General features: G+C 46.6%; 1 protein-coding gene across 1 annotated transcript; it reads right to left on the minus strand.

Moving 5' to 3' along the window:
- Positions 1 to 11,946: 11,946 nt before the first annotated feature.
- znf277 (zinc finger protein 277) lies at positions 11,947 to 27,671 on the minus strand. The gene is made up of 12 exons (XM_078283167.1): positions 27,638 to 27,671; positions 25,897 to 26,128; positions 24,528 to 24,616; positions 24,185 to 24,267; positions 22,434 to 22,525; positions 16,029 to 16,139; positions 15,757 to 15,889; positions 15,257 to 15,324; positions 14,849 to 14,945; positions 14,465 to 14,507; positions 13,548 to 13,722; positions 11,947 to 12,777 (listed from the first exon to the last, which is right to left on the minus strand). The coding sequence occupies exons 1-12, from the start codon at positions 27,660 to 27,662 to the stop codon at positions 12,597 to 12,599; spliced, it is 1,329 nt and encodes a 442-aa protein (XP_078139293.1). The 5' UTR covers positions 27,663 to 27,671; the 3' UTR covers positions 11,947 to 12,596.
- Positions 27,672 to 27,763: the final 92 nt, after the last annotated feature.

A 27,763-nucleotide genomic window follows, 5' to 3' on the forward strand; every position in this document is an offset into this window, starting at 1 on the left:
GTACAAACAGCTGATGCTGATGTGGAGCCGCCTGTTTTCCAGCCTGGTTCATTTCCCACATTTAACTTCTCGTTCTTGATCTCTTTACCAGAACCTGCAGCCTTTTCCCAACGACTGGTACAGTCAGGGACGCTTCATCACCGGCAACCATGAGGTTATCTATCTATCTATCTATCTATCTATCTATCTATCTATCTATCTATCTATCCGTCTGTCTGTCTGTCTGTCTAAATCAGGCCAGTGGAATTAGTTTCAGTACAAATGAAATAAATCAATTACACATTATAAATGTAATGTAAACCTTTTTCAGCAGATGACACTGTTCACCAAGTCACAAAATTCCTGAGATTCCCCCCAAAAATGTCTTGGAAAAAAGGAAAAGTCAGAAAAAGTTGGAACATTGTTGTGAGCTGGTGAAGTTTTCCTCTTTAATGTAAAGATAAGGTTTTATTACCTTGTTCTTAGTTCAAAAGGAATTATTCTTCCATATCAGGGTCAGTATGGGTTCAGTTTGGGAGAATCTGCTGCAGTGCAACAGAGAACAGAAGCACAACAGAAAGAAAGGAGTCATCAGCGTACATGGAGAGCCTGCTGAACAAAGCAGTGTTTTGTGTGGTTGTGGTGTTCCTCAGGGCTCCGCTCAGCCTCGGGCTCCACCCAGCAGCCAGCCGCCGGTGCGACAGGACGACCGGGCCGGCGGCGTCTTCGTCCACGGCAGAGGAACCGTCATGACATACATGTTCGAGGTGAGATGTACTGTCGGCACAGGTTACAGAGTTTCACTGATGAAGCCTCTGGATGAGCGGTGAAACGTCTTCAAATCTTAATTTTAAGTCCAGTGTAGTTTGTTTACATTTATACACCGCTCATCAAAAGTTTGGAGACACATTGCCTTTTCTACATTTTCAAAGTAATATTTGATTTTCTCTGTTATTTTTCAATGAAGAAGTAAGGGAAAATGCCTCCAATGCTTTTGTTCACATAACATATCTAGTATCTAATACTTTGGATCTACTAAACTAAACCTAGCTAGTCTTTAATGGGGTTAAGTTATTGCAAAACGACAAAGAAAACATTATTATTTATGCTTATTTATTAAACATTTTCAAAAACGTTTGATGGGCAGTGTATTGGACATCTTACTACCTGGCTGGCTGAAATGAATCTACTCTAACATCATGTCATGTTCTTGTCCAGGAGAAAGTGAATATCTGCAGGTTCCTGGATCCTCAGTCGGGTTTCTGGCTGCTGCTGCCGCTGCAGTGGGAGATGAACGTCGACTTTGTCAAAGCCAGAGTCCAGAGAGTCATGGTGAGAAAAACATAAAAACATAATGCACAACATTAGCACTTTGAGATTTACTTCTAATGAAAAGTGCATTACAAATTAAATGTATTATTATTATTATTATTATTATTAATGCTGCTCTGTATGTAATTAGTTACTTCCACCCTTGCTCTGAACACCCACTGTCCAGGAGTCTTTGAGCAAGGCACTGAACCCCTAAAGAAAGGTGTGTTGGTTTCGTGTTGCAGGCCGCCCTGCCGGGGCTGGTGGACCAGAAGGAAATCACTGCAGCGCTGCGACAGTGTAACTACGACCCGGACGAGGTCATCTCCGTCTACCTCACCATGTTCGGAGAAATCCTGCTGCAGGCTTCAGACCGCAGAGATCAGAACTACACCGACCTCGACTCCTTCAGGTCTGCAACAAAAGCAGGAACCCAGTCAGTGATCTGCCATAGATTTTGGGTCAAATATCAGGTGAAAATGATGCCTGGTAAAACTTTACAACGGCCTCGTTCCGGACTAAAATGTCTAAAAAGCAGTCTAAAAACGTCACATGGGTACACATTCTTACATTTCTGTAACTCAGGCTAATGCACAGGATTTATTCCGTTGTACAGTTTACGATAATTCTTCACATTCGTTTTAATCTACTTTGAGTACCAGGTGGGTGGGGTTCACTGCATCACGACAATTCAGATAGTATCAGTTAAGATGTCTGAACTGACTTTCAAATACTTTCAAATACTTTCCTGTGATCATCTAAACTTTCTGAAACTGATTGTCCAATGTGGAAAACCCCTCCTATCTGACACACAAGTAGGTTAAAACAAACTGGAAGCAGTGCTGATGTTTGGGTCGGATGAACCGTCTTCTGTTCTCCTGTAGTCTGACCACCAAACGCCTCTCTGAACCCAACAGGGTTCTTCTGGAGAAGGACCGGCTCATCGAGGATCTGAGGCAGAAGCTGCAGACCAAAGAGAAGGAGGCGGAGACTCTGTTCCAGAGGAACGGCTACCTGGCGCGGGAGGTGCTCTACCTGTCCGACGTGGTGCAGCACCTGAACCAGCGGCTGGCCGAGCTGGAGGCCGACCAGCAGGAGGCGCGGGAGAAGATCCGAGCGCTCCTGACCCGCCGCCCGCCCACCGCCCCGCCCGCCAAACCCGCCGCCGAACCCGCCGCGGACCCGGCCCGGCTCCGCCAGGTGAGCCGCCTGACCCGCGGCCTCAACGTCTCCAACAAGCAGCTGCGGTCCACGGTTCGCCAGGCGCTGACCGACATGCAGAACCAGCTGGAGCAGCTGCGGGGCGCGGTGGGCAGGACGTCCCAGCTGGAGCGGGAGGCGGCCGGCGAGGCGGAGGAGCTGCGGTCGCTCTACAGGAAGGAAGCGCTGGAGAGGAAGAGCCTGTACAACAAGCTGCTGGAGCTGCAGGGAAACATCCGGGTGTTCTGCCGCTGCAGGAGGAGCTCCGCCCCCGACTCCTGTCTGGAGAAAACCTCCGACCAGGAGGTGGTGCTCGTCCAGAGAGGAAGCAGGAAGAAGTTCCAGTTTGACAAGGTGTTTCCTCCCAGCAGCTCACAGGTAAAACTCTAACATCCATCAGGTTTCTGGTAATGTAAGAACTGTCAGGTAAAGTGTGATAAAATGGGTCAAACATGTAATACAACCTGATATTGTAATATTGTAATCTAATACAACGTAATACATTAACTAGCAATTATTCTACTATAAGGGTGTAACTTTTTTCACTCATCACTCTCAGTATGAAGATGTTTCATTTACAGTTTGAAGTTATTTTGGCATTTTCTGCCTTTATTAGACAGTTGAAAGTGGAAAGAGACAGGAAAGACTGGGAGAGAGAGGGGGGTGACGTGACAAACGTCCCGGGCCGGATTCAAAGCCTCAGCCCGCTGAGCCACCAGTGTGTTATTCTGTTATCTGACAGTTATTACAGTCGTACAGTCGTACAAGGCAGCAACCCAGTTTAACAGCTCCAGGCTTACAGTTACATCAAATCCTGTGTATTGGAAAATGCCACAATAATGTTAATTTGTCTGTTGGGGAGTCCAATAGTTGGCCTTAACGAGCTCTGGGCCTCAACGAGCTCTGGGCCTTAACGAGCCATGAGCCTTAACGAGCTATGGGCCTTAACGAGCTCTGGGCCTTAATGGAGCCAGCAGTGCAAGTCTTCTCTCTATTATAGCTAATTGGTTCTTAATATGTTTGTTTAAGAGCACAGCAGTAACTTTGTTAAGGAGAATTACATAATGTCTTGTTTAATTTTTTACTTTAGTTTTAATTTAACCTTTATTTAACAAGGTTAGTGCTGCTGAGAATAAGAATCTCGTTCAAAGGAAACTTGGCCGGCAAAGTTTCAGAGCAACACCACAGCAACATGCAGAGTCAGAATTCAGTCACATAAAAGAAAGAGCAGTCCAGCAGTTCAATATAAAAACCTTGTCGTTTTCTTCATTATTGTTTTGTATTTGGGTTTCATCTCGACATCACCAGTTCCTCCAGCGGCCAGAGCCATCTTCTTCTTCTTCTTCTGACTGTCTTCTTCTTCTTCTCTGTTTTCAGGAGGAGGTGTTTGCAGGAACTCTGCCGGTGATCACTTCCTGTGTGGACGGATATAACGTCTGTATTCTGGCCTACGGACAGACCGGCTCCGGAAAGACTTACACCATGATGGGCAGCAGGGAAAACCCTGGAGTCAATATCAGGTCAGAGACAGAGAGCAAAACACAAGAATGCTTTTTAACTTTATTCCAACTCAAACTCATATTAAAGCAAGTAAGACGGCACAAGAAACGGCGTAAGAATAAAGAGTAAAAATTATGGTTAAAATAATAAAATCATATACCACATTAAAGTCAATTTACAAAAACAGTAGAATGCCACTCAAGTTTTGATATCATCAGGTCGAAAGTGAGGTATCAGGTATGAAAACTAAGAGATGGGACCCAGGAATGAAAGCCCTTTGGGTTTAAATACTCAAACAAACATTTTGTGTGTCCATTGAATCAGTCTCCCATTCATTCTGTATGGAGCAGGCTGTAGAAAGGCATTCTGGGAAACGTAGTAAACCAGTTACTGCAGTAGAAGCAGACGAGGCAGGTTGAGGGAAAGTGGGTTCAGCAGAACAGTAAATGACTCTTCATCACTAAATAACTGCTGATGTGTTGGACATCAGACTGAAGAGATCTGAGTTTTCTCCTTCCGGTGGAAACACAGTGAAGAGAGACGGAGCTTCAGGCTGAACGCTGACTTCACCTGCCGGCAAGCCGACAGGTTTCTGTCAGACTGATGAAGGCGGTTTCTCCTTTACAGACAGCGATCTGTTCACAACATAAACGTTGGACCGGCTCAGGCTTTTATCGACCAAACAGGGTTCAAATCCCTCTGCAGCCTGTATCAACCTGTCAGGGGCCAAATGAGACTAATTGTGCCTCATTATGGGATGTGCTACCTGACAGCGGCTCATTAATATGTGATCAGGCAGAGCGACGGTGACAGAAACAGAGTCGGTTTACACAGCAGCTCAGCTTTCCTGAGAGGAGAGAAACTACAGAAACACAAAGCTCTGCTCACCGCCTGCAGCCACCCGACACCACACACACACACACACACACACACACACACACACACACACACACACACACACACAGGTGCTGAGTGCTGGCAGTAATGTGTGTGTGTGTGTGTGTGTGTGGTTCCTCAGGTCTGTACGAGAACTGCTGCGCATTTGTGCAGAAAAAGAGAAGATCACTTACAGTCTGAAGGTGGGTGCTGTAACAATTTGGAAAAACAAAAACACAATCATAAGTTTATCATTCACTATTTTTAATAATGTGTGACATAATCCTAAAAGTAAATTTTGCCGTTCTTTTTCATGGACTGCTCTCTCAACAGTGATCCAACCGATATCCAGTTCATGAAAGCTTTTCCATTTGTTGTTCTAAACATCTGGAGCCTCATTTATAAAACTAGATTTTAGATCTAGAAAGACAGATTTCACACTAAAAGGTTATGTATGTACAAAAAGTGCATACGGCAGAAATAATCAGATTTATGAACCTTACTTATGTACACTTTCCGTCAAGCAACTTTCTCTTTATAAATCCCAATCAACTTGTAATTTTGGGCATGTTCACTCCCACAGTTCGCCATAAATGGTTAATAAAACACCCTTCATGAATATTGATATGCATATAAATGTGCTTGGCGAGGCGAGAGGTGATGTTTGGTGTCTCTGTTCAGGAATCAACAGACCAAAACAGTAGAGACACACATTCTCCTGTCAAGTTTGTTTTTTATATATCAAAATTTTCTGTGGAAAGTGGCTCACACATCTTTTAAGCCCTGATTTGTGACAGAACATTTATAAATGAGGCCCTCAGTGTCTGGTAGCTGTTTCCTGGGAAAATTCCTCTGCTGCACAGGAAGTGATGTGTTTCGCGTTTCTGGATTGTTTGGAATAACAGAAGAAGAACTGGGTAGTTAGCATGAGCAGCGATAGCCACCATGGCTAAAGAGACAGAGAAAAGAAACTCAAACGATGGGGAGCGATGCGGCTCCTTGATTAGCAGCAGTCTACACTGAGTGTCTTTGTTATTATGCTGGGCCAGCGCCGACGCTGAGCTGCAGCTTGTTAGCTCATCAGTGACGTCAAAGTACTGGAGATACTGGGAAGTGATCGCTGGGAAGTGCAGTGCAAAACACCACAGGAAGGCCGCTCAGCACCAACATAAAAAGATTGTCACTTTAAAGTCTAGAGAGTCCAGTCTGTAAAGAGTTCTCATTTAGTCAACCAAGGAATTAAAGATACAGCAGGTAGCTTTGCATGTTAGCGGCCCCAAACAGCAGCGAGAAGTGACTTTGAAAAATTGGAACTTCAATACCCACAAACCCTGTAACATGCCATCAGTAAACTGCCACAGTCTGGGCTGGTCTGTGAAGGATTGAATTATCCCAAAGAGACCAAATGGACTAGAGAGGAAAACATTAAAGGTCGGTGAGTCCAGCTCTGCTCACCGCTCATTTTGGAACCAAACATCCCAAACAATGAATGAAAAAGTCTCATCCCCCTGTTCAGATTTCCATGTTGGAGATTTATAACGACAGTCTGAACGACCTGCTGACCAAAAGCCCCGGCGCTGCGCTGGAGATCCGGGCCCAGGGGAAGACGGTGTCGGTTCCCGGTCTGAGCCAGGTCCAGGTCCAGACCGAGGAAGACATCCTGAACGTCATGGAGACCGGAGAAAAGAACAGAAAGATCGCTTCAACCAAGATGAACATAGAGAGGTAGGACGGGTGTGTTGTGGGTTTGAAGGGATGCGTCAGGATGTCTGGATGTTCACATTTTACGTTTTCCTCATTTATCTGAGGCTCTTCTCCAGAGAAACTTCCAATCAGTGAGCAGGTAGAGGTTTAGTGCCTTGCTCAAAGACACTTCAGCCTGGATCGAACCTGAGACCTTCTGGTTTCGGGTCGCTCTCCTACAGTTTACTCACCAAGCTCTACCTGTTATACTTTACATGGGTTCCATCCCTATTGAAGTAGAGTGGGTGAAAAAAAAAGATTATTATTGATTGCTAATGCAAGTCTGAGATATGAAACTAATACTGTCAACACTGTGATTCATTCCACAGGCTTCCATATCTGTGGTAACAATAAGTAACAGAACTATTTGCTCGTGGTTTTTCATGCATTACATTCTTTAAGTGTCACTTCGTACACATCCAGTGTCTTTTAACAAGTTAATGCATGTCGAGACAATATATGTTATTAACATGCGTTGTGTTGAGAAGTAACAAAACTATTTCGGTGTGATCAATAGGATAGGATTCTAAAAATCCTGAAACTTCTGAAACTTTCCTTTTTAAGTTCTACACTGAAGCTTCTCTGTCTTTCTTCTTCTATTTCTGTTCTTTTTTTCCTTCCATTTTCTGTGTAGTTCAATACAAAGAACAAGGCACTAACACTGCCAGGGAAAAGAAAAGAAAGGATATTACCAGGTATTAATGTTCCCTCATTAATGATATCTGGTATTAATTCCATCCTCCTCCTCAGTTCCCGCTCTCACCTGGTGGTGGCGCTGGCGGTCGAGGGTTCAGACGAAGTTTCAGGTCTGACGTCTCGCGGGACGCTGACCCTGTGTGACCTCGCCGGGTCTGAGCGGATCTCCAGGACGGAGGCGGCGGGTCAGAGGCTGGTGGAGGCCGCCGCCATCAACAAGTCACTGACAGCGCTGGGACAGGTGAGCAGTTCAATAGTCTGACCTTTAACTATAGGGAGACGAGGTTGACTTCATTTCCCCTCTGTCAGTGTATGGAGGTAACTTCTTATCAGCAATCTAAAAAGCATATGGCTTTGATTTTAAAATATGTTGTAGGAAGCATCAACACATCTAACTTGGTTTAATTTCACAAAAATCCATTCAGTATTATTTTCCATTCAGAGTCAATTTTAAATTGTGTTAGCCACTTAGCCGCTAGTCAACAGGAAGGCTTCGGCCTACACTTCTGCTTCAGCTCCCTACAGCGCCCCCGTCAGGCCAGTCACTGTATTTTTTTAAATGCTGGAACACAGTGCGGAAATGCATCATCTGCCCAAGTTTTGTCATTTCATCACGTGGGAGACGAAATGTTCATTAGAGGAAGTTGTTAGAGCGTCACCAAGTTCCTTCAGATGTTCTACCTGGTACTGAAGGAGTTCAGTCTGGATGAAGCTGGTTCTTGTTGGTTCTGCAGGTGTTCAGCGCTCTGAGGTCCAACGCTCTTCATGTTCCCTTCAGGAACTCTAAACTGACCCTCCTGCTGCAGCCGTGCCTCAGTGGAGACGCCAAGGTACGCTCCACAACGAGGGTTCTCAACAGGACCAGGAAACGGTTCCTTAGGCTTGTACTGAACAAAGGTTACGTAGGTAACTGCGGTTATGTCCCCCGATTGGATCACTCCAATGTCTGATATCACTTCACGGTGGAGGGATACATTCGAGGCAAGGATGTTACAATTCACTACCATGTACACCTGCATGTGCGTTGTGCGGCTGGGCCAACTCTAAGGCAGCTGCCACAGAGTCCCTGCAAGGAGATACAACAGAAGGCTGAACCACGGACTCCTGGGCCAAAATGGGGCAATTAGAATCAGATTGTGCCCTGCCAACTTGGTCCTGTCCAGCACTGCAGGGATCAGGGGAACTGGAGGAAAGGTGTACATCAGCCCTCCTGGCCAATTGTGGGCCAGGGCGTCCAGACCCAGAGGTCCCAGTGGTTCCGACACCGAGAACCAGAGGGGGCAATGAGTGTTCGCTGAAGAGGCAAAGAGGTCCACCTGAGCTCTCCCAAACCTGCTGCACAACCTGATGATGCAGGCACCAGTCCCCCTCTTGTGGCCCCTCTCTTGAGAACATATCTGCCACTGTGTTGCGAACCTCAGGAATATACGCTGCCCGAAGAGATGCTAGATGCTCCTGGGCCCATAGGAGCAGTTTCCTTCCCATGCTGTGGAGAAGTTGATATCTCAAACCACCTTGGTGGTTGATATAAGAAACCACTGAAGCATTGTCTGTCCTCACCAGCACATGCCTGCCTACCAGGCCTGCCTACCTGCTCTGAGCTCCAAGATGTTGCCAAGGAGGCTTCTAGTGACCACTGGCTGACCTGCCCTTGTGCACCATACCCCATCCTGTCATGGAGGCATCCATACACATCAGCTCCCTGTGGCACATCCTGCGCATCTTCACCCCCCCTGAGAGAAAGGAGTGTGAGCACAACATCAACAATGCATTGATACCACCAGACGACGGTGCCTGTGGTGATTTGGGTGAAGTCTGTGGGAGTTGAACCACTGCTGAAGTGGTCTGAGATGGAGCAGGCCCAGGGGAACCAATAGTGAAGCTGCTGTCAGCAAGCCTAACAGATGCTGGCACTCTAGGCTGACACAGTCTGACCCTGCTGAAAGCGAGCCAGGAATGAAAGGATGGCCTCAACCCTTGCCTGAGGCAGACATGCCTTCATTGAGCCTGCATCCAGAGACATTCCAATGAAGAGATGGAGTCAACTGACTCTTCTCGTAATTCAATGTCAACCCCAACTGCTGTATGTGGAGCAGCACCTTTTGAGTGGCTAAATATGCCTCCTCCTCGGAGAGGGCACAAATCAGCCAATCATCGAGATAATTCAACACAGACCGGTGACTACTAGGGGTGCAAGGACTGGTTCCATGCACTTTGTAGAGGTCCACGGAACTAGAGAGAGCCCAAAGGGAAGAACCATGAACTCATACGCCTCCCCTTTAAAGGTGAACTGGAGAGGAATTTCCAACAGGTTGGATGGATGGGAACCTGAAAATATGCATCCTTTAGATTGAGCGATGTGAACCAGAGGCCTTCTGCTATAGCCCGTAGCACGTGTGCCAGGGAAAGCATACAGAACCTTAGTCGCTTCAGCCAGTGATTTACCCCCCATAGATCAACAATGGGGCGGCCTTTCTTGGGAATCACAAAATATGTGGAATAGAACCCACCTAGCCGTTCTAATTGCTGTAGCCTCCCGGTGGCTTACTTGCCTAGGAGCGCCACTGTCTCCTTTCGAAGAACTTCCTTCTTCAGGAGGCTGGCCTCGGAATTGTCGGAATTGACTCATTCCTCCCCGGCGGCAGTCATCCTCCCTGCAGCTCTCGATTCTCCACTGGGCAGGATTGTGTGGGGCATTCCAGTCAGCGTCATCCCTGAGGAAGAGCCCATCACTGGTCACCACCAAGAGAGCGTCCTCATCTCCAAGAGGAGCTGTCTCCTGCTGATGCCAGCCCTGCTCCCTCACTGCCCCAGACCCGACTCACTACAGTGAGTGGCTGTGGAGTGGGAACCCGTGCCTTTTCCCACTCTGCCCTTTTCCCATTTCCTATGGGGAGCTCCTGAGCAGCTGGGAGGGCTATTGCAGCGCTCAGGAACCACACCAGAGGGAGGCAGAGGCCTGTCCTCCTTAGCAGAGGTAAAGAAAACCCGAGTCACCCAGGACCGCATGGCCTCCAAACGGGCCATGCACAAACGCTCTGAAAAAAACAGTGAAAAACAGGCAACTATTTGGATGCTTCACTGCCTTCTTCACGTGGTCCAACCGGCCCAGCTGCACAACGCACGCGCAGGTGCGCACGGTAGTGAATCGTAACGTATCCCTCCGCCGCGAAGTGATATCAAACATTGGAGTGATCCTATCGAGAGAATAACCACACAAGAATCCTTCTGGGTGCTATTAAGAACCCTATAAGAGTGTATTAAATGTTAGAAAACGGTTCTGTTAAAGAACTTTTTAAGAACAACACTGGGTTCTGTATTGTGATTTACTAAACATGAGGTTTCTGAGTTATAACTTGGGTTAGATTTAATTATGGGTTTGCTGATTTATCTGCAGATATTGTCCTTTTATTAAAGGATAAGGCTGGTGTTTTTTAATGCATTGCTTACCGTCAACAAATCCTATGAAAATAACAAAATCAACAATGCGTTTGCTCTACTCCCGTTACTTTGACTTCCCACGTTCCCTTTTTAGCCGTCAACCCGGAAGTCATTGGCTCCAATTGTAAGCTAAAAACCTTGAAATACAGCTCACAAAGACATAGTTTACATTTTAAAAATCACTAACTGTTACCACGAAAAGTCAGGCTGTTGTAGTTATTACCAAATCAAATTCAAATGGCAACAAATTCTTCATTACGCCGGGGACTATTTTCTGTGCTACGGAACTACTTTCCTGAGATCGCAAACGTGTCTACAACCGGCTTATTAAGTTGTTAAAACTCCAGCCTTATCCTTTAAAAATGGGATCTGTTCCAGTATGATAAGACTGATATTATTATCCTGTATTTCAGTGGAGAGTTTTAGTGTCCCATGATGGTCTAAATGTTTCCAAAGCTTTCCATTCTGACAAGAAGAAAATTCAGGGGAAACACTGAATACTTTTATTTTAATTTAAAATTTTAGTATGAAAATTGTCAAATTTAAAGATTCTGAATATTGCCACAAAATATTGTCTTTCAGAAGCTTCAATCCAAAAACATCAGTATTGAGCTTCAACATCCCTCATCAGACCTTAGTCATTACAGTTCTATGTAGAACCACAACCCTAACCAAAGAACCCTGAAGAACCTAGCTGCTCCTCAGTGATAAAGTCCACTAACCAGCTGTCTCTTGTTTTCCTGCAGTGCTGTGTGTTTGTGAATGTGAGTCCAGATGTGAAGGATGTGGGTGAAACGCTCAGTACGCTGCAGTTCGGCTCCAGCATACGGCAGGTGGCGCTGGGCAAGGCGGCGCAGAACATCGGACCGGCCAAAACCTCCAAGACTGAAAACCCCAGGACTGAAAACCCCGACTGAAAACCCCAGGACTGAAAACCCCAGGACTGAAAACCCCAAGACTGACAGGGAGACGAGGAACTGAACCTGGTTTTCATCCATGGACATTTATTTAAGAAAACAGCTTGAAGACGCTCTGTCTTTTTAAAGCAGAAGGTCTTGAATCTTCAGTATCTTCTGTGTGATGTTTCACAGCTCAGGGTTTTTGGTATTTTTATCTAAATATAAGTTGAGTATTTAATCTGTGTTGCAGTCATGTTGAAGAAAGAAACAAAAAAAATCTAATCTTGACAAGAATGACCAGTTTTATTCAGAGTTGTTGACCAATTTCTACGTTTACAAAGCAAAATAAATTCTACATCAAGTAATAAAGTTCACATTTGAGTAAATTTTTATTAAATCCTCTTTATTGCTTGGATGGACCAAGTGAAGGTTGAAATGTTCAACACCCAAACTATCCTGAAAGGCTTCTGATGGCTTTTAAAGTGCACATCAGGCTGCAACACTCAAAAAAAAATAAAAAAATAAAATTGCAATATTGTCTATTGCAATTTCTAAATCATGAGGCTGAACTTTTCTGCTGGAGAATCTCTGCACATCTTAACATGGAAGAGAAAACTTTTCCTTTCATTCAAACTGAATGGATCCTGAGCTTCTGCAGCCAAGTTTTCTTTCTGAACATCTTTAACTGTTGAAAAGCCTGAAATATTCAGCAACTGTGAGATCCAGCAACTCGCGGATATCACAATTTTTTCTGCAGTATCGAACATACATACATATATTATATACAGTATATAATATGTGATGTGCAGTCCTGGTGCACACTGGGACGAGTCTGATGAGAAGAAGCACTGTGCATCCATCCATCCATTATCCATTCTTCTATCCATCCATTTAACTAACCATCCAACATCTAACTATTCCTCCTCCTCCTCCTCCTCCTCCTCCTCCTCCTCAGCAGCCTGTGTTCTTCAGCAGCTGTTTCAGGACGCTGCTCTGCTTCAGGGTTCGGAGGTTGCTGATGTCCTCGGCGATGACCGGGACGTCCTCGCTCCGGACCGGACCGTCGGTTTCACCGTCGCTGTCCGCCAGCGAACACAGCAGGGCGTCGTTCTCATAGGTGGGGAAGAAATACCTGAGGACAGACCAGGACAGACCAGGACAGACCAGGACAGACCAGGACAGACCAGGACAGACCAGGACAGACCAGGACAGACCAGGACATTCAGCTCTGATGAACAGCGTCATTTTAAAGGATGCCTTCATGGTTTTAGAAGATAAAAGTATTTCAACACTTCCTAAAAGAGCAACATCATTCAAATGAACCTTCTGTGATCTTCTGACAACAGGATATATAAAAGGTTCAGAAGACAAATGTAAAAACGTTTTTAATGCTGCCTGCAATTGAATATAAGATCAATTTAAAAACCAAAATAAGGAGACAGAAGCAGCCTGATTCTGACTGAACAGCTGATGAAAGTAACTATAAAAAGGCAGAACAAGAAAAAGGAAATTAATAGTTAAGGGACATAAAAGTTTAACTGTGTTTAGTTAAACATGGTGAAACTTATTTTAAGATTTAAAACAAATTTTTAAAGGACCCATCCTGAGCTCTGGTTAGTTCTGTTAGCTAAAGATAAAAAAGAATAAATAAAACAACAAGAATAGAAAAAAATTATAAATTGAGTATTTCAACATTATGCAACCGAGAATTACAACAGTAGAACTTTTAAGTGAATAAAAAGTATGAAATGTGAATTACACAACGCATGCAGGGTGTGAAAAAAAAACCAAAAACAGCAGAACTTACTGAGACAAAGAAGAAATGAATGGAAAACATGCGCCATATGAAAATCTACTAAAAATATGAAATATGTGCAGTAAGAAAATAAAAACTAGACTGACTGCGGCTGGTCCCAGGCCGACACGTCCGGCAGCTTCATCACATGACCGGCGGCCATGATGTGCTGCAGCGCCGCGGCTCTGCAGCTGAAGCTCTGCTGGCAGCCGTAGCAGCGGCTCTGATGGATCTGCCGCCGGATGAAGTTCACCAGCTTCACCTGCTGGTAGAACCGCAGATCTGAGGAGAGGAGAGCAGCAGAGGGGCTTCAGGACCGTATGATCAATAAAGGTAATCAATCAATCAATCAATCAATCAACCTGCTGCAGAAACGAATGTCAGCAGGTTCGTAGGAACACGACGACACGTTTGCAGGAAGAAACGAAGCGCTGCACAGACTCGCCGCTCACTGCGACCTCACTGTGATTGTCAGCTGGTCATGTGATTGGTCGTGCTGCCTTGTGGGAAGCGTCTCCATTTTCCAAAATGTAATCTTGCGAAGGTGTCCCGCCATCAAAACTTTACATTTTGGAGGGGTATTTTATTTTATATTCAAAAACACTGCAGAAAATATTGCGATATATACAGTATATAGATATTTTGTGGTCGACTCTTCAAAATAAATGAGAGAAAGGTTTGGAGGCTAGAAGATTTCTGAAACTTTATGATGATCAAACCAATCAGATTCCCTCAGTTGCTGTTGTTGTTGTTGTTGTTGTTGTTGTTCTGAGGTTTTGTTTCTGGTTACCTCTTTAATCTCCATGCGCCCCCTGCTGGTGCGGAGTGACATGAACGAACAACATGAAGCCGCAGCGAGGAAACAAATGTTTGTTTTCTGCGACCTGATCAACTGAGTTTCTATTTCCGGCAACTTGGTATACCACCGCCTTTACTGATGATGATGATGATGATGATGATGATGATGATGATGGAGTTGAATGCTTGGGTTTTAGTGTTTGTTTCAGACTGTGGTTTTACTTACTGAGGTCTATCCTCAGCTTATGGAGATCAAAGCCGTGAGCCTCCTGGAGAACAAGAGGAACAAAATGAACAAGAGAAACAAGAGAAACCTAAAAATCCTAAAACTCCTCCGAGCCTCCAGTCAAGAGCCGGACTTCCCTGTTATTGATATATTTGAAACGTTTGTTTCTGAGTGTCTCGTCCAGCTGTCCAGGCTACATGAGTCCTGCAGCAGGTCTGTACAGGACTCATGTGGTCCTGACCAACTCATACATTCAGAGAACGGATGTTTTTCAAGGCTTTACTGATCACGTTTCACACATAGAAGACACTTTTTTTTTTTCTCAGGTACACTCTTTATATCTCATATTTTATCAGTTGAACTGTCAGTTCCTGTCTGTTGTACCTCCATGTGTCTGTAGATCTTCTCCATCGTCTCTGACTGCTGATCGCAGAACAGACACACAGCACAGACCGGGTGAGCCTGCCAGTCCGACCAATCACTGTGGAGAACACAGACATGAGGTCACCTGTCAGACCGACCAATCAGCTGTAAAACCTCTCAGTGACTCTCAGCTGTAAGTCGCTTTATACAGAAGCTAGTTCAACGGTTCACATCAAAATGGCTGCCGCTCCGACCGTCCAGGAACGTTGATTTGAGTGAGAACTGTTCTATCTGTTCCGGTTCTGTGAGAACTGTTCTATCTGTTCCGGTTCTGTGAGAACTGTTCTATCTGTTCCGGTTCTGTGAGAACTGTTCTATCTGTTCCGGTTCTGTGGTTCTGACTCCGTGTTTCATGTTGAGGAAACTTACTCATCTTCATCGTCCACCAGCTCACGGTCATCCTCACTCTGCACCTCCTCCCACGTCTTCCCAAGCTCCTGGAAACCACAACAACACACTTTACCATCAGACTCTGACTGTTACGTATCATTATATTATATCATATAAATCATATATTCAACACATCCAGCAGTTATTTAGTGATGAAGAGTCATTTACTGTCTTGCTGAACCCACTTTCCCTCAACCTGCCTCATCTGCTTCTACTGTAGTTACTGATTTACTACGTTTCCCAGAATGCCTTTCAACAACCTCCAGAGAAGAGGAGTGAACTTGTTGCTCTTAATTTGTCGTGGTCCGCGCGGACTGAGCTGATTGGATGAGAAATGGAAGAAAACTGACTGATGTGACTTTAGAAGAAGAGAGGAGGAGGAGCGACTGGAGGAACTACCTACTGCTGCCATGGTCCAATAAGTAATAAAGTCACTTTTAAAATGAATTAACGACTCATTTATTTTCTTATCTCCTCACCAGGTAGTTGATGACGTAGAAGCGGTCGTATTCTCGGTTGCTGGCGTTGATGCGGCGGTGAGATTTCTTCCTCATGTGATCCTTCAGCGTAGTTTTATCTCTGAAGGTTTTCTCACAGTACAGACACTGCAGACTGACAGACACAGAAGAAGAAACTTGGAGTGAAGGTTTTCAGTTTAAATGAATCAAGACATAAAAACAGATGAAAACAGTCACATGTCGTAGACACAGGACCAGATCTTGTGTGAACAGAAACCTGGTCTGGGTCTTACTTGTCCAGTTTGCGCTGCAGAGCGTCCAGGAAGTCGCTGCAGAACACGATGTTGTCGGGGAGGCCGATGCTGAAGGAGTGTTCCCTCGCCATGTGGTTCAGCAGAGAAGACCTGAGGCAGACCGGAGCTCTTCAGACTGAACTCAACCAAACTCTGACTCACATCTACAGGTGAACAGCAGCTACTGACACCAGCATCTGCTATTGGCTGATCTTTGGTGCCAGGTGATGACATGGCACTAAAGATCAGCCAATAGCAGATGGCAGTCTCAGTCTGCTGTTTACCTTTAGATGTCAGACAGTCTTTACAGATTTGGGTTCAGCTCCTGTAATGAATCTGAACCTCCATCCATCAAGTTTATGTTTTATGTTCCAGAAGCTGAATGGTGACAGAAAATATCTAAAATTTCCTCAACATCGCAAAAATGTTTTCTTGCTCGCTTGAGGAGGAAAAATGATTTTATTTTTTGTGACATTTCAAAAGTTCACTTTATCAGCTTTATCAGTTTAGGGAATAAAAGATCAGAAGACAGAATCAGCTGTGAAGAAGGAGAAAAAACTAAAAGAGAAAGAAGCTGCAACAGAAGATTTAAAGGTCGCTTAGATATTCGTTAAACTATGAAAACACTCGACTAGGAAGATATTCATTATGTTTATATTCCATCTAATGCTCCTCTAGGGGAAATAAACAAGGTGTTTACTTCCTCAGAGCTCCAAACAACCAGAATCTATCTGAGCGGTTCATAGTTTCTGATCAATAACAATCAATAACAATAACTTTACAATTCCTTTCAACTGAATCTTTATCTTCCTGTCTGTGTTGTAACAGAGAAGGCCGACTCTCAGACCTGTGACTGACGGCTACAGACCGTCTGTACCGTCTGTCCTGTCTGTACCGTCTGTCCTGTCTGTACCGTCTGTCTGTACCGTCTGTCTGTACCGTCTGTACTGTCTGTCTGTACCGTCTGTCTGTACCGTCTGTACTGTCTGTCTGTACCGTCTGTCTGTACTGTCTGTACCGTCTGTCCTGTCTGTACCGTCTGTCTGTACCGTCTGTCTGTACCGTCTGTCTGTACCGTCTGTACCGTCTGTCTGTACCGTCTGTCTGTACCGTCTGTCTGTACCGTCTGTCTGTACCGTCTGTCCTGTCTGTACCGTCTGTCTGTACCGTCTGTACCGTCTGTCCTGTCTGTACCGTCTGTACCGTCTGTACCGTCTGTCCTGTCTGTCTGTACCGTCTGTCTGTACCGTCTGTCTGTACCGTCTGTACCGTCTGTACTGTCTGTACCGTCTGTACCGTCTGTCCTGTCTGTACCGTCTGTCCTGTCTGTACCGTCTGTCTGTACCGTCTGTCTGTACCGTCTGTACCGTCTGTCTGTACCGTCTGTACCGTCTGTCTGTACCGTCTGTCTGTACCGTCTGTCCCGTCTGTCTGTACCGTCTGTCTGTACCGTCTGTACCGTCTGTCTGTACCGTCTGTACCGTCTGTCTGTACCGTCTGTCCTGTCTGTACCGTCTGTCTGTACCGTCTGTACCGTCTGTACCGTCTGTACCGTCTGTCCTGTCTGTACCGTCTGTACCGTCTGTCCTGTCTGTCCTGTCTGTCCTGTCTGTCTGTACCGTCTGTCTGTACCGTCTGTACTGTCTGTACCGTCTGTACCGTCTGTCTGTACCGTCTGTACCGTCTGTCTGTACCGTCTGTCTGTACCGTCTGTACCGTCTGTCTGTACCGTCTGTACCGTCTGTCTGTACCGTCTGTCCTGTCTGTCTGTACCGTCTGTACCGTCTGTCTGTACCGTCTGTCTGTACCGTCTGTACCGTCTGTCTGTACCGTCTGTACCGTCTGTCTGTACCGTCTGTCTGTACCGTCTGTACCGTCTGTCCTGTCTGTCTGTACCGTCTGTACCGTCTGTCTGTACCGTCTGTCTGTACCGTCTGTCTGTACCGTCTGTCTGTACCGTCTGTACCGTCTGTCCTGTCTGTACCGTCTGTACCGTCTGTCCTGTCTGTACCGTCTGTACCGTCTGTCCTGTCTGTACCGTCTGTCTGTACCGTCTGTCCTGTCTGTACTGTCTGTACCGTCTGTCCTGTCTGTACCGTCTGTCTGTACCGTCTGTACCGTCTGTACTGTCTGTACTGTCTGTACCGTCTGTCTGTACCGTCTGTACCGTCTGTCTGTACCGTCTGTACCGTCTGTACCGTCTGTCTGTACCGTCTGTACCGTCTGTCCTGTCTGTCTGTACCGTCTGTACCGTCTGTCCTGTCTGTCTGTACCATCTGTCTGTACCGTCTGTACTGTCTGTACCGTCTGTCTGTACCGTCTGTACCGTCTGTCTGTACCGTCTGTCCTGTCTGTACCGTCTGTCTGTACCGTCTGTACTGTCTGTACTGTCTGTACCGTCTGTCCTGTCTGTACCGTCTGTCCTGTCTGTCTGTACTGTCTGTCTGTACCGTCTGTACTGTCTGTACCGTCTGTACCGTCTGTACCGTCTGTCTGTACCGTCTGTACTGTCTGTACCGTCTGTACCGTCTGTCTGTACCGTCTGTCTGTACCGTCTGTCTGTACCGTCTGTCCTGTCTGTCTGTACCGTCTGTACTGTCTGTCTGCACCGTCTGTCTGTACCGTCTGTCTGTACCGTCTGTCCTGTCTGTCTGTACCGTCTGTACTGTCTGTACCGTCTGTACTGTCTGTACCATCTGTACTGTCTGTACCGTCTGTCTGTACCGTCTGTCTGTACCGTCTGTCTGTACCGTCTGTACCGTCTGTCTGTACTGTCTGTCCTGTCTGTCTGTACCGTCTGTACTGTCTGTACCGTCTGTACCGTCTGTCTGTACCGTCTGTCTGTACCGTCTGTCCTGTCTGTCTGTACCGTCTGTACTGTCTGTACCGTCTGTACTGTCTGTACCATCTGTACTGTCTGTACCGTCTGTCTGTACCGTCTGTCTGTACCGTCTGTACCGTCTGTCTGTACCGTCTGTCTGTACCGTCTGTCCCGTCTGTCTGTACCGTCTGTCTGTACCGTCTGTACCGTCTGTCTGTACCGTCTGTACCGTCTGTCTGTACCGTCTGTCCTGTCTGTACCGTCTGTCTGTACCGTCTGTACCGTCTGTACTGTCTGTACCGTCTGTCCTGTCTGTACCGTCTGTACCGTCTGTCCTGTCTGTCCTGTCTGTCTGTACCGTCTGTCTGTACCGTCTGTACTGTCTGTACCGTCTGTACCGTCTGTCTGTACCGTCTGTACCGTCTGTCTGTACCGTCTGTCTGTACCGTCTGTCTGTACCGTCTGTACCGTCTGTCTGTACCGTCTGTACCGTCTGTCTGTACCGTCTGTCCTGTCTGTCTGTACCGTCTGTACCGTCTGTCTGTACCGTCTGTCTGTACCGTCTGTACCGTCTGTCTGTACCGTCTGTACCGTCTGTCTGTACCGTCTGTCTGTACCGTCTGTACCGTCTGTCCTGTCTGTCTGTACCGTCTGTACCGTCTGTCTGTACCGTCTGTCTGTACCGTCTGTCTGTACCGTCTGTCTGTACCGTCTGTACCGTCTGTCCTGTCTGTACCGTCTGTACCGTCTGTCCTGTCTGTACCGTCTGTCTGTACCGTCTGTACTGTCTGTACTGTCTGTACCGTCTGTCTGTACCGTCTGTACCGTCTGTCTGTACCGTCTGTACCGTCTGTACCGTCTGTCTGTACCGTCTGTACCGTCTGTCCTGTCTGTCTGTACCGTCTGTACCGTCTGTCCTGTCTGTCTGTACCGTCTGTACCGTCTGTCCTGTCTGTACCGTCTGTCTGTACCGTCTGTACCGTCTGTACTGTCTGTACTGTCTGTACCGTCTGTCTGTACCGTCTGTACCGTCTGTCTGTACCGTCTGTACCGTCTGTACCGTCTGTCTGTACCGTCTGTACCGTCTGTCCTGTCTGTCTGTACCGTCTGTACCGTCTGTCCTGTCTGTCTGTACCGTCTGTACCGTCTGTCTGTACCATCTGTCTGTACCGTCTGTACTGTCTGTACCGTCTGTCTGTACCGTCTGTACCGTCTGTCTGTACCGTCTGTCCTGTCTGTACCGTCTGTCTGTACCGTCTGTACTGTCTGTACTGTCTGTACCGTCTGTCCTGTCTGTACCGTCTGTCCTGTCTGTCTGTACTGTCTGTCTGTACCGTCTGTACTGTCTGTACCGTCTGTACCGTCTGTACCGTCTGTCTGTACCGTCTGTACTGTCTGTACCGTCTGTACCGTCTGTCTGTACCGTCTGTCTGTACCGTCTGTACCGTCTGTCTGTACCGTCTGTCTGTACCGTCTGTCTGTACCGTCTGTCCTGTCTGTCTGTACCGTCTGTACTGTCTGTCTGCACCGTCTGTCTGTACCGTCTGTCTGTACCGTCTGTCCTGTCTGTCTGTACCGTCTGTACTGTCTGTACCGTCTGTACTGTCTGTACCATCTGTACTGTCTGTACCGTCTGTCTGTACCGTCTGTCTGTACCGTCTGTACCGTCTGTCTGTACTGTCTGTCCTGTCTGTCTGTACCGTCTGTACTGTCTGTACCGTCTGTACCGTCTGTCTGTACCGTCTGTCTGTACCGTCTGTCCTGTCTGTCTGTACCGTCTGTACTGTCTGTACCGTCTGTACTGTCTGTACCATCTGTACTGTCTGTACCGTCTGTCTGTACCGTCTGTCTGTACCGTCTGTCCCGTCTGTCTGTACCGTCTGTCTGTACCGTCTGTACCGTCTGTCTGTACCGTCTGTACCGTCTGTCTGTACCGTCTGTCCTGTCTGTACCGTCTGTCTGTACCGTCTGTACCGTCTGTACTGTCTGTACCGTCTGTCCTGTCTGTACCGTCTGTACCGTCTGTCCTGTCTGTCCTGTCTGTCTGTACCGTCTGTCTGTACCGTCTGTACTGTCTGTACCGTCTGTACCGTCTGTCTGTACCGTCTGTACCGTCTGTCTGTACCGTCTGTCTGTACCGTCTGTACCGTCTGTCTGTACCGTCTGTACCGTCTGTCTGTACCGTCTGTCCTGTCTGTCTGTACCGTCTGTACCGTCTGTCTGTACCGTCTGTCTGTACCGTCTGTACCGTCTGTCTGTACCGTCTGTACCGTCTGTCTGTACCGTCTGTCTGTACCGTCTGTACCGTCTGTCCTGTCTGTCTGTACCGTCTGTACCGTCTGTCTGTACCGTCTGTCTGTACCGTCTGTCTGTACCGTCTGTCTGTACCGTCTGTACCGTCTGTCCTGTCTGTACCGTCTGTACCGTCTGTCTGTACCGTCTGTCTGTACCGTCTGTCTGTACCGTCTGTCTGTACCGTCTGTACCGTCTGTCCTGTCTGTACCGTCTGTACCGTCTGTCCTGTCTGTACCGTCTGTACCGTCTGTCCTGTCTGTACCGTCTGTCTGTACCGTCTGTACCGTCTGTCCTGTCTGTACTGTCTGTACTGTCTGTACCGTCTGTCCTGTCTGTACCGTCTGTCTGTACCGTCTGTACCGTCTGTACTGTCTGTACTGTCTGTACCGTCTGTCTGTACCGTCTGTACCGTCTGTCTGTACCGTCTGTACCGTCTGTACCGTCTGTCTGTACCGTCTGTACCGTCTGTCCTGTCTGTCTGTACCGTCTGTACCGTCTGTCCTGTCTGTCTGTACCGTCTGTACCGTCTGTCTGTACCATCTGTCTGTACCGTCTGTACTGTCTGTACCGTCTGTCTGTACCGTCTGTACCGTCTGTCTGTACCGTCTGTCCTGTCTGTACCGTCTGTCTGTACCGTCTGTACTGTCTGTACTGTCTGTACCGTCTGTCCTGTCTGTACCGTCTGTCCTGTCTGTCTGTACTGTCTGTCTGTACCGTCTGTACTGTCTGTACCGTCTGTACTGTCTGTACCGTCTGTACCGTCTGTACCGTCTGTCTGTACCGTCTGTACTGTCTGTACCGTCTGTACCGTCTGTCTGTACCGTCTGTCTGTACCGTCTGTACCGTCTGTCTGTACCGTCTGTCTGTACCGTCTGTCTGTACCGTCTGTCCTGTCTGTCTGTACCGTCTGTACTGTCTGTCTGCACCGTCTGTCTGTACCGTCTGTCTGTACCGTCTGTCCTGTCTGTCTGTACCGTCTGTACTGTCTGTACCGTCTGTACTGTCTGTACCATCTGTACTGTCTGTACCGTCTGTCTGTACCGTCTGTCTGTACCGTCTGTCTGTACCGTCTGTACCGTCTGTCTGTACTGTCTGTCCTGTCTGTCTGTACCGTCTGTACTGTCTGTACCGTCTGTACCGTCTGTCTGTACCGTCTGTCTGTACCGTCTGTCCTGTCTGTCTGTACCGTCTGTACTGTCTGTACCGTCTGTACTGTCTGTACCATCTGTACTGTCTGTACCGTCTGTCTGTACCGTCTGTCCTGTCTGTCTGTACTGTCTGTACTGCACCTGTTTCCACTGAACTCCTCACTGCAGAACATGCAGAGCCGCTGGAAGCTGCTGTCGTCTCTCTCCTTCTGCTGCTGCTCCAGGACCCGCTCCTGTAGGACAAACAGCTACATCAAAACCACAGAAGAAGACCAGGACCCGCTCCTGTAGGACAAACAGCTACATCAAAACCACAGAAGAAGACCAGGACCCGCTCCTGTAGGACAAACAGCTACATCAAAACCACAGAAGAAGACCAGGACCCGCTCCTGTAGGACAAACAGCTACATCAAAGCCACAGAAGAAGACCAGGACCCGCTCCTGTAGGACAAACAGCTACATCAAAACCACAGAAGAAGACCAGGACCCGCTCCTGTAGGACAAACAGTTACATCAAAACCACAGAAGAAGACCAGGACCCGCTCCTGTAGGACAAACAGCTACATCAAAACCACAGAAGAAGACCAGGACCCGCTCCTGTAGGACAAACAGTTACATCAAAACCACAGAAGAAGACCAGGACCCGCTCCTGTAGGACAAACAGCTACATCAAAACCACAGAAGAAGACCAGGACCCGCTCCTGTAGGACAAACAGCTACATCAAAACCACAGAAGAAGACCAGGACCCGCTCCTGTAGGACAAACAGCTACATCAAAACCACAGAAGAAGACCAGGACCCGCTCCTGTAGGACAAACAGTTACATCAAAACCACAGAAGAAGACCAGGACCCGCTCCTGTAGGACAAACAGCTACATCAAAACCACAGAAGAAGACCAGGACCCGCTCCTGTAGGACAAACAGCTACATCAAAACCACAGAAGAAGACCAGGACCCGCTCCTGTAGGACAAACAGCTACATCAAAACCACAGAAGAAGACCAGGACCCGCTCCTGTAGGACAAACAGCTACATCAAAACCACAGAAGAAGACCAGGACCCGCTCCTGTAGGACAAACAGCTACATCAAAACCACAGAAGAAGACCAGGACCCGCTCCTGTAGGACAAACAGCTACATCAAAACCACAGAAGAAGACCAGGACCCGCTCCTGTAGGACAAACAGCTACATCAAAACCACAGAAGAAGACCAGGACCCGCTCCTGTAGGACAAACGGTTACATCAAAACCACAGAAGAAGACCAGGACCCGCTCCTGTAGGACAAACGGTTACATCAAAACCACAGAAGAAGACCAGGACCCGCTCCTGTAGGACAAACAGCTAGGGAGGAAGGAAGGAAGGAGGGAGGGAGGGAGGCAGGGAGGGAGGAAGGAAGGAAGGAAGGAAGGAGGGAGGGAGGCAGGGAGGGAGGGAGGGAGGCAGGGAGGGAGGGAGGGAGGAAGGAAGGAAGGAAGGAAGGAGGGAGGGAGGCAGGGAGGGAGGAAGGAAGGAAGGAAGGAAGGAGGGAGGGAGGCAGGGAGGGAGGGAGGGAGGGAGGAAGGAAGGAAGGAGGCAGGGAGGGAGGGAGGGAGGAAGGACGATCTGCAGCAGTCTTACATTCAATGACAAAAGAAATGAGTTTAATCTTTTGATTTATCACAGAAAATCATACAAACTCTATAATCTGATTTTGGCATCAAGATCAAACATAAATCTCAACTCCGGCTTGATTTGACCGTCAGAACTGAAGCGTCACTTTGAGATAAAAACAAATGAAACTGGAACTTCAGCAGGAAAATCTCCCGTCTGCAGTGACAGAAATCAGTTTTAGCTTTTGATTGATCACAGATCAGATGATGAATCTGTGTGTTGTGTTTGAGTTCAGATCCTCACCAGCCTCTTCTGCTGCAGATTCTCTCTCAGGAGTCTGTCTTCTGGAAGAACGTCACACAGCAGGAAGTAGTGCTCCTGCTTCTCTGCAACAACAACAACAACAACAACAACAACAACAACAACAACAACAACAACAACGGGTCAGATTAGGATTTACAATTTTCACATGCTGCTGAAGATATGTGATCAAGGCTTTTTTGAAGAAGACAAAGTCAAAATGTCAATTAGTTTGAGCGGCAAAACCTGAGAGACGTCAGCCAATCAGGAGACGTTATGCATTTAAAAACAAATCCACAGAGGGAACAAACAGGAAGCTGTGAGTGGAGAGTCTGAAGCTCCTCACCGGCCGGACCGGTGGAGTTCGTCTTGATCACGCTGCAGAAGTCTGTCAGCGGCTGCTCCAGGAAGCGGCCTTTCCAGTACAACAAGTACCTGAGGAGCAGAGACACAGCAGGGGTCAGGGGTCAGGGGTCAGGGGTCACAGGTCCACCAGGTCAGACAGAGACCATGTGATGTCACCCTTCATGGTCCGGTCCTGCTGCTCCCTGCTGACATGATGCAGCTGAGGATCTGGTTTCACTCAACTGTCTGTAAAACCTTTAAGGAGCTGCTGACACTAAAACTCTGGATGTCAGTGGAGAGTTTTAGTGTCTAAACTGTTTCAGAGGCTTTTCACCCGGATGAGAAGAAAACTCTGGAGGAAACACTGAATACTGGGAATTTGTGGCATGAAAATGGTCAAATCTAAAGATACTGAATATCGGCACCAAATGTGACTTCAGTCTAAAAACATCAGTATCGGCCTTCAAAAGCTCATATCAGTCAAACTCTCATTAGCAGTCCAACATGTTTCCTCCTGCATCCTGATCAATAAATAAAATGTGCAGAGAAACTGCACTACCTTTATTCTATGTTAGCAGCTATTTCCTTTATTTCTTTATTACCTGTACTTTACATACTTTACTTCTTTGGTATTGTCCATCAACTGCTGCTGTGGCACCTGAATTTCCCCAAGGGGATCAATAAAGTGCATCTTATCTTATCTTATCTTATCTTATCTTATCTTATCTTAAAAATGTCGTTACAAAGTGACAATAATATAATTTGGATGGAGAGCTTGTGAAACTGTGATGGTCAAGAGTCTCATTAGTGATTACTACAGCAGAATAACATGGAGCTGATATCACCATTCATGTTCCTGACAGCAGAATAACATGGAGCTGATATCACTATTCATGTTCCTGACAGCAGAATAACATGGAGCTGATATCACCATTCATGTTCCTGACAGCAGAATAACATGCAGCTGATATCACCATTCATGTTCCTGACAGCAGAATAACATGGAGCTGATATCACCGTTCATGTTCCTGACAGCAGAATAACATGGAGCTGATATCACCATTCATGTTCCTGACAGCAGAATAACATGGAGCTGATATCACCATTCATGTTCCTGACAACAGACGGACTGACACATTTTGTATTGAGATATATTGAATTTAGATTTATCATCCCATCCCTACTGGCCAATATCCGATATTTAATAAAACCAATATATCTGTCTGTTCATTATTAAAATAAGAGTGAACATGCAGCGGAAACCTGTCAGCAGCTCCAACAGCTGGATGTAGGACATTTTAAAACTTTTTAAATTCAGATGATTTATTGTCAGCCTGTTTGTGTGCAGCAGGCTGAGCGGAGGTTCCTACTTTGGGAAATCTGCGATGAGTTTGACGTCGGCGATGACGAGCTTGTGCTGCAGCAGCAGGTGTTTGAGCAGGAGGTCTCGGTCCTGCGGGGGGACGGACTCGGAGCAGAACACACACACCGCCGGTTCACCGGGACACGGACCGGACGGACCGGGAGGCGGACCGGGAGCGCCGCTGCCGCCGGCGGGACGCTCCGGGAAACACAGAGGCTCCAGGATGCTGTCCTGACCTGCTGAGAGGAATTACATCATAACATTACATTAGATTATTAGATTAGATGAAACTTTATTGATCCTGTGAGGAAACTGGGTCGCTGCATCAGCAGATAGAAACAACTGCTAATTCCAACATTAGAACATGTTCAGTAGAAATAGAAGAGTGTAAAGTATGAAACAATCTGAATTAAAGCATGTACAGTTTGCAGGATGGACAAAATAAAAGCAGTAGAACAAACTGAGACAAAGAAGATTAAAGGGGAAATTAATATATGATATGAAAATATACCATGAAGGTTTGATCTGTGTCACTGCTCTTAAACCAATGTCATCAATACAACTGATCAGCAGGCTGACTGACAGACTTTATGTGTGTTAGATTAGATCAGATCAGATTAAACTTTATTAATTCTGGTGGAGGAATCAGTCGTTGAAGTGGGAAAAAAAAAAAAAAATAATTATAGCAATTTTTCTCTTATTTGGTAGAGCAAATAGAGGGCAAAACATGACTCTGGATAATCACATCACAGTAGAGATGTGCAGCAGACACAGAAACACAAAGCAGAGCTGAACTCAGCACAGGAACATGAATGGTGATATCAGCTCCATGTTATTCTGCTGTCAGGAACATGAATGGTGATATCAGCTCCATGTTATTCTGCTGTCAGGAACATGAATGGTGATATCAGCTCCATGTTATTCTGCTGTCAGGAACATGAATGGTGATATCAGCTCCATGTTATTCTGCTGTCAGGAACATGAATGGTGATATCAGCTCCATGTTATTCTGCTGTAGTAATCACTAATGAGACTCTTGACCAACACAGTTTCACAAACTCTCCATCCAAATTATATTATTGTCACTTTGTAATGACATTTTTAAATTGTTGTTTACATTCTAGCAGCCAATGGCATCGCTAGAAAGATTTGAGTCTCAGAAATAAACAGAATTCTGCACAGTCAGACTTTGTTGTCACTGAACTTTTATTGATCACATCGTAATGTAGTTGTATCGAATAGTGAAACCCATATCACGTATCATCGTATCGTGGGATAAACACACGTCCCACCCCTAATAGTCAGTCCATTCTGGAAAAGGATCTGCTCTGTAAATCGTTATCATTTTGTCAGTAAAGTAGGCGACATCAGCTCTTGATGTTTCCTACTTTCCATTAAAGGAAAACAGTGATGTTGTCAGTGTTGTAACAGTCAGACTGCTCACACTGGACAGCAGCGGAAAACTACAGTTACAGTTAATAACTATAATATAATAATATAAATACAGTTTCACTGGAAACCTGCAGCTGCTGGTTAGCTGCTAGCTGGATTAGCTGCTAGCTGTTAGCTTCAGAGCTAGCTGAGCAGCTGAAACTGTTCCAGCTCAGTCTGGACTTTACTGTCACCAACACTTCAGTCCAGTTCAGTTCGGTTCGGTCCGGTCCAGTTCAGTTCGGTTCGGTTCACAGGATCCCAAACCGCTCCGAACAGCCTGGTTTTATCAGTTTACTAGTTAAAATTCCACCTACCATCCTCACTCCTGCAGGCAGCCATCTTCTGTGTCACGTGGTCACAACAGCTGGTAACTGACCAATCAGAAGCCGCAAAATGTTCGGATGCTGCCTTCATGGTCTCCTCGTAAATTCTTCACTTTC

Source organism: Centroberyx gerrardi, chromosome 4, assembly GCF_048128805.1.
Source record: "Centroberyx gerrardi isolate f3 chromosome 4, fCenGer3.hap1.cur.20231027, whole genome shotgun sequence".
Taxonomy (NCBI): domain Eukaryota; kingdom Metazoa; phylum Chordata; class Actinopteri; order Beryciformes; family Berycidae; genus Centroberyx; species Centroberyx gerrardi.

What these genes read in the sequence shown, in the direction of transcription:
- znf277 (XM_078283167.1), bottom strand. Translation starts at nt 27,662, where the DNA reads ATGGCTGCCTGCAGGAGTGAGGATG. An exon ending in ATCTGCAGCAGAAGAGGCTG is followed by an intron (nt 22,526 to 24,184) that starts GTGAGGATCTGA and finishes TTTGTCCTACAG; the next exon opens with GAGCGGGTCCTGGAGCAGCA. An exon ending in GAGGAGTTCAGTGGAAACAG is followed by an intron (nt 16,140 to 22,433) that starts GTGCAGTACAGA and finishes GGTCTGCCTCAG; the next exon opens with GTCTTCTCTGCTGAACCACA.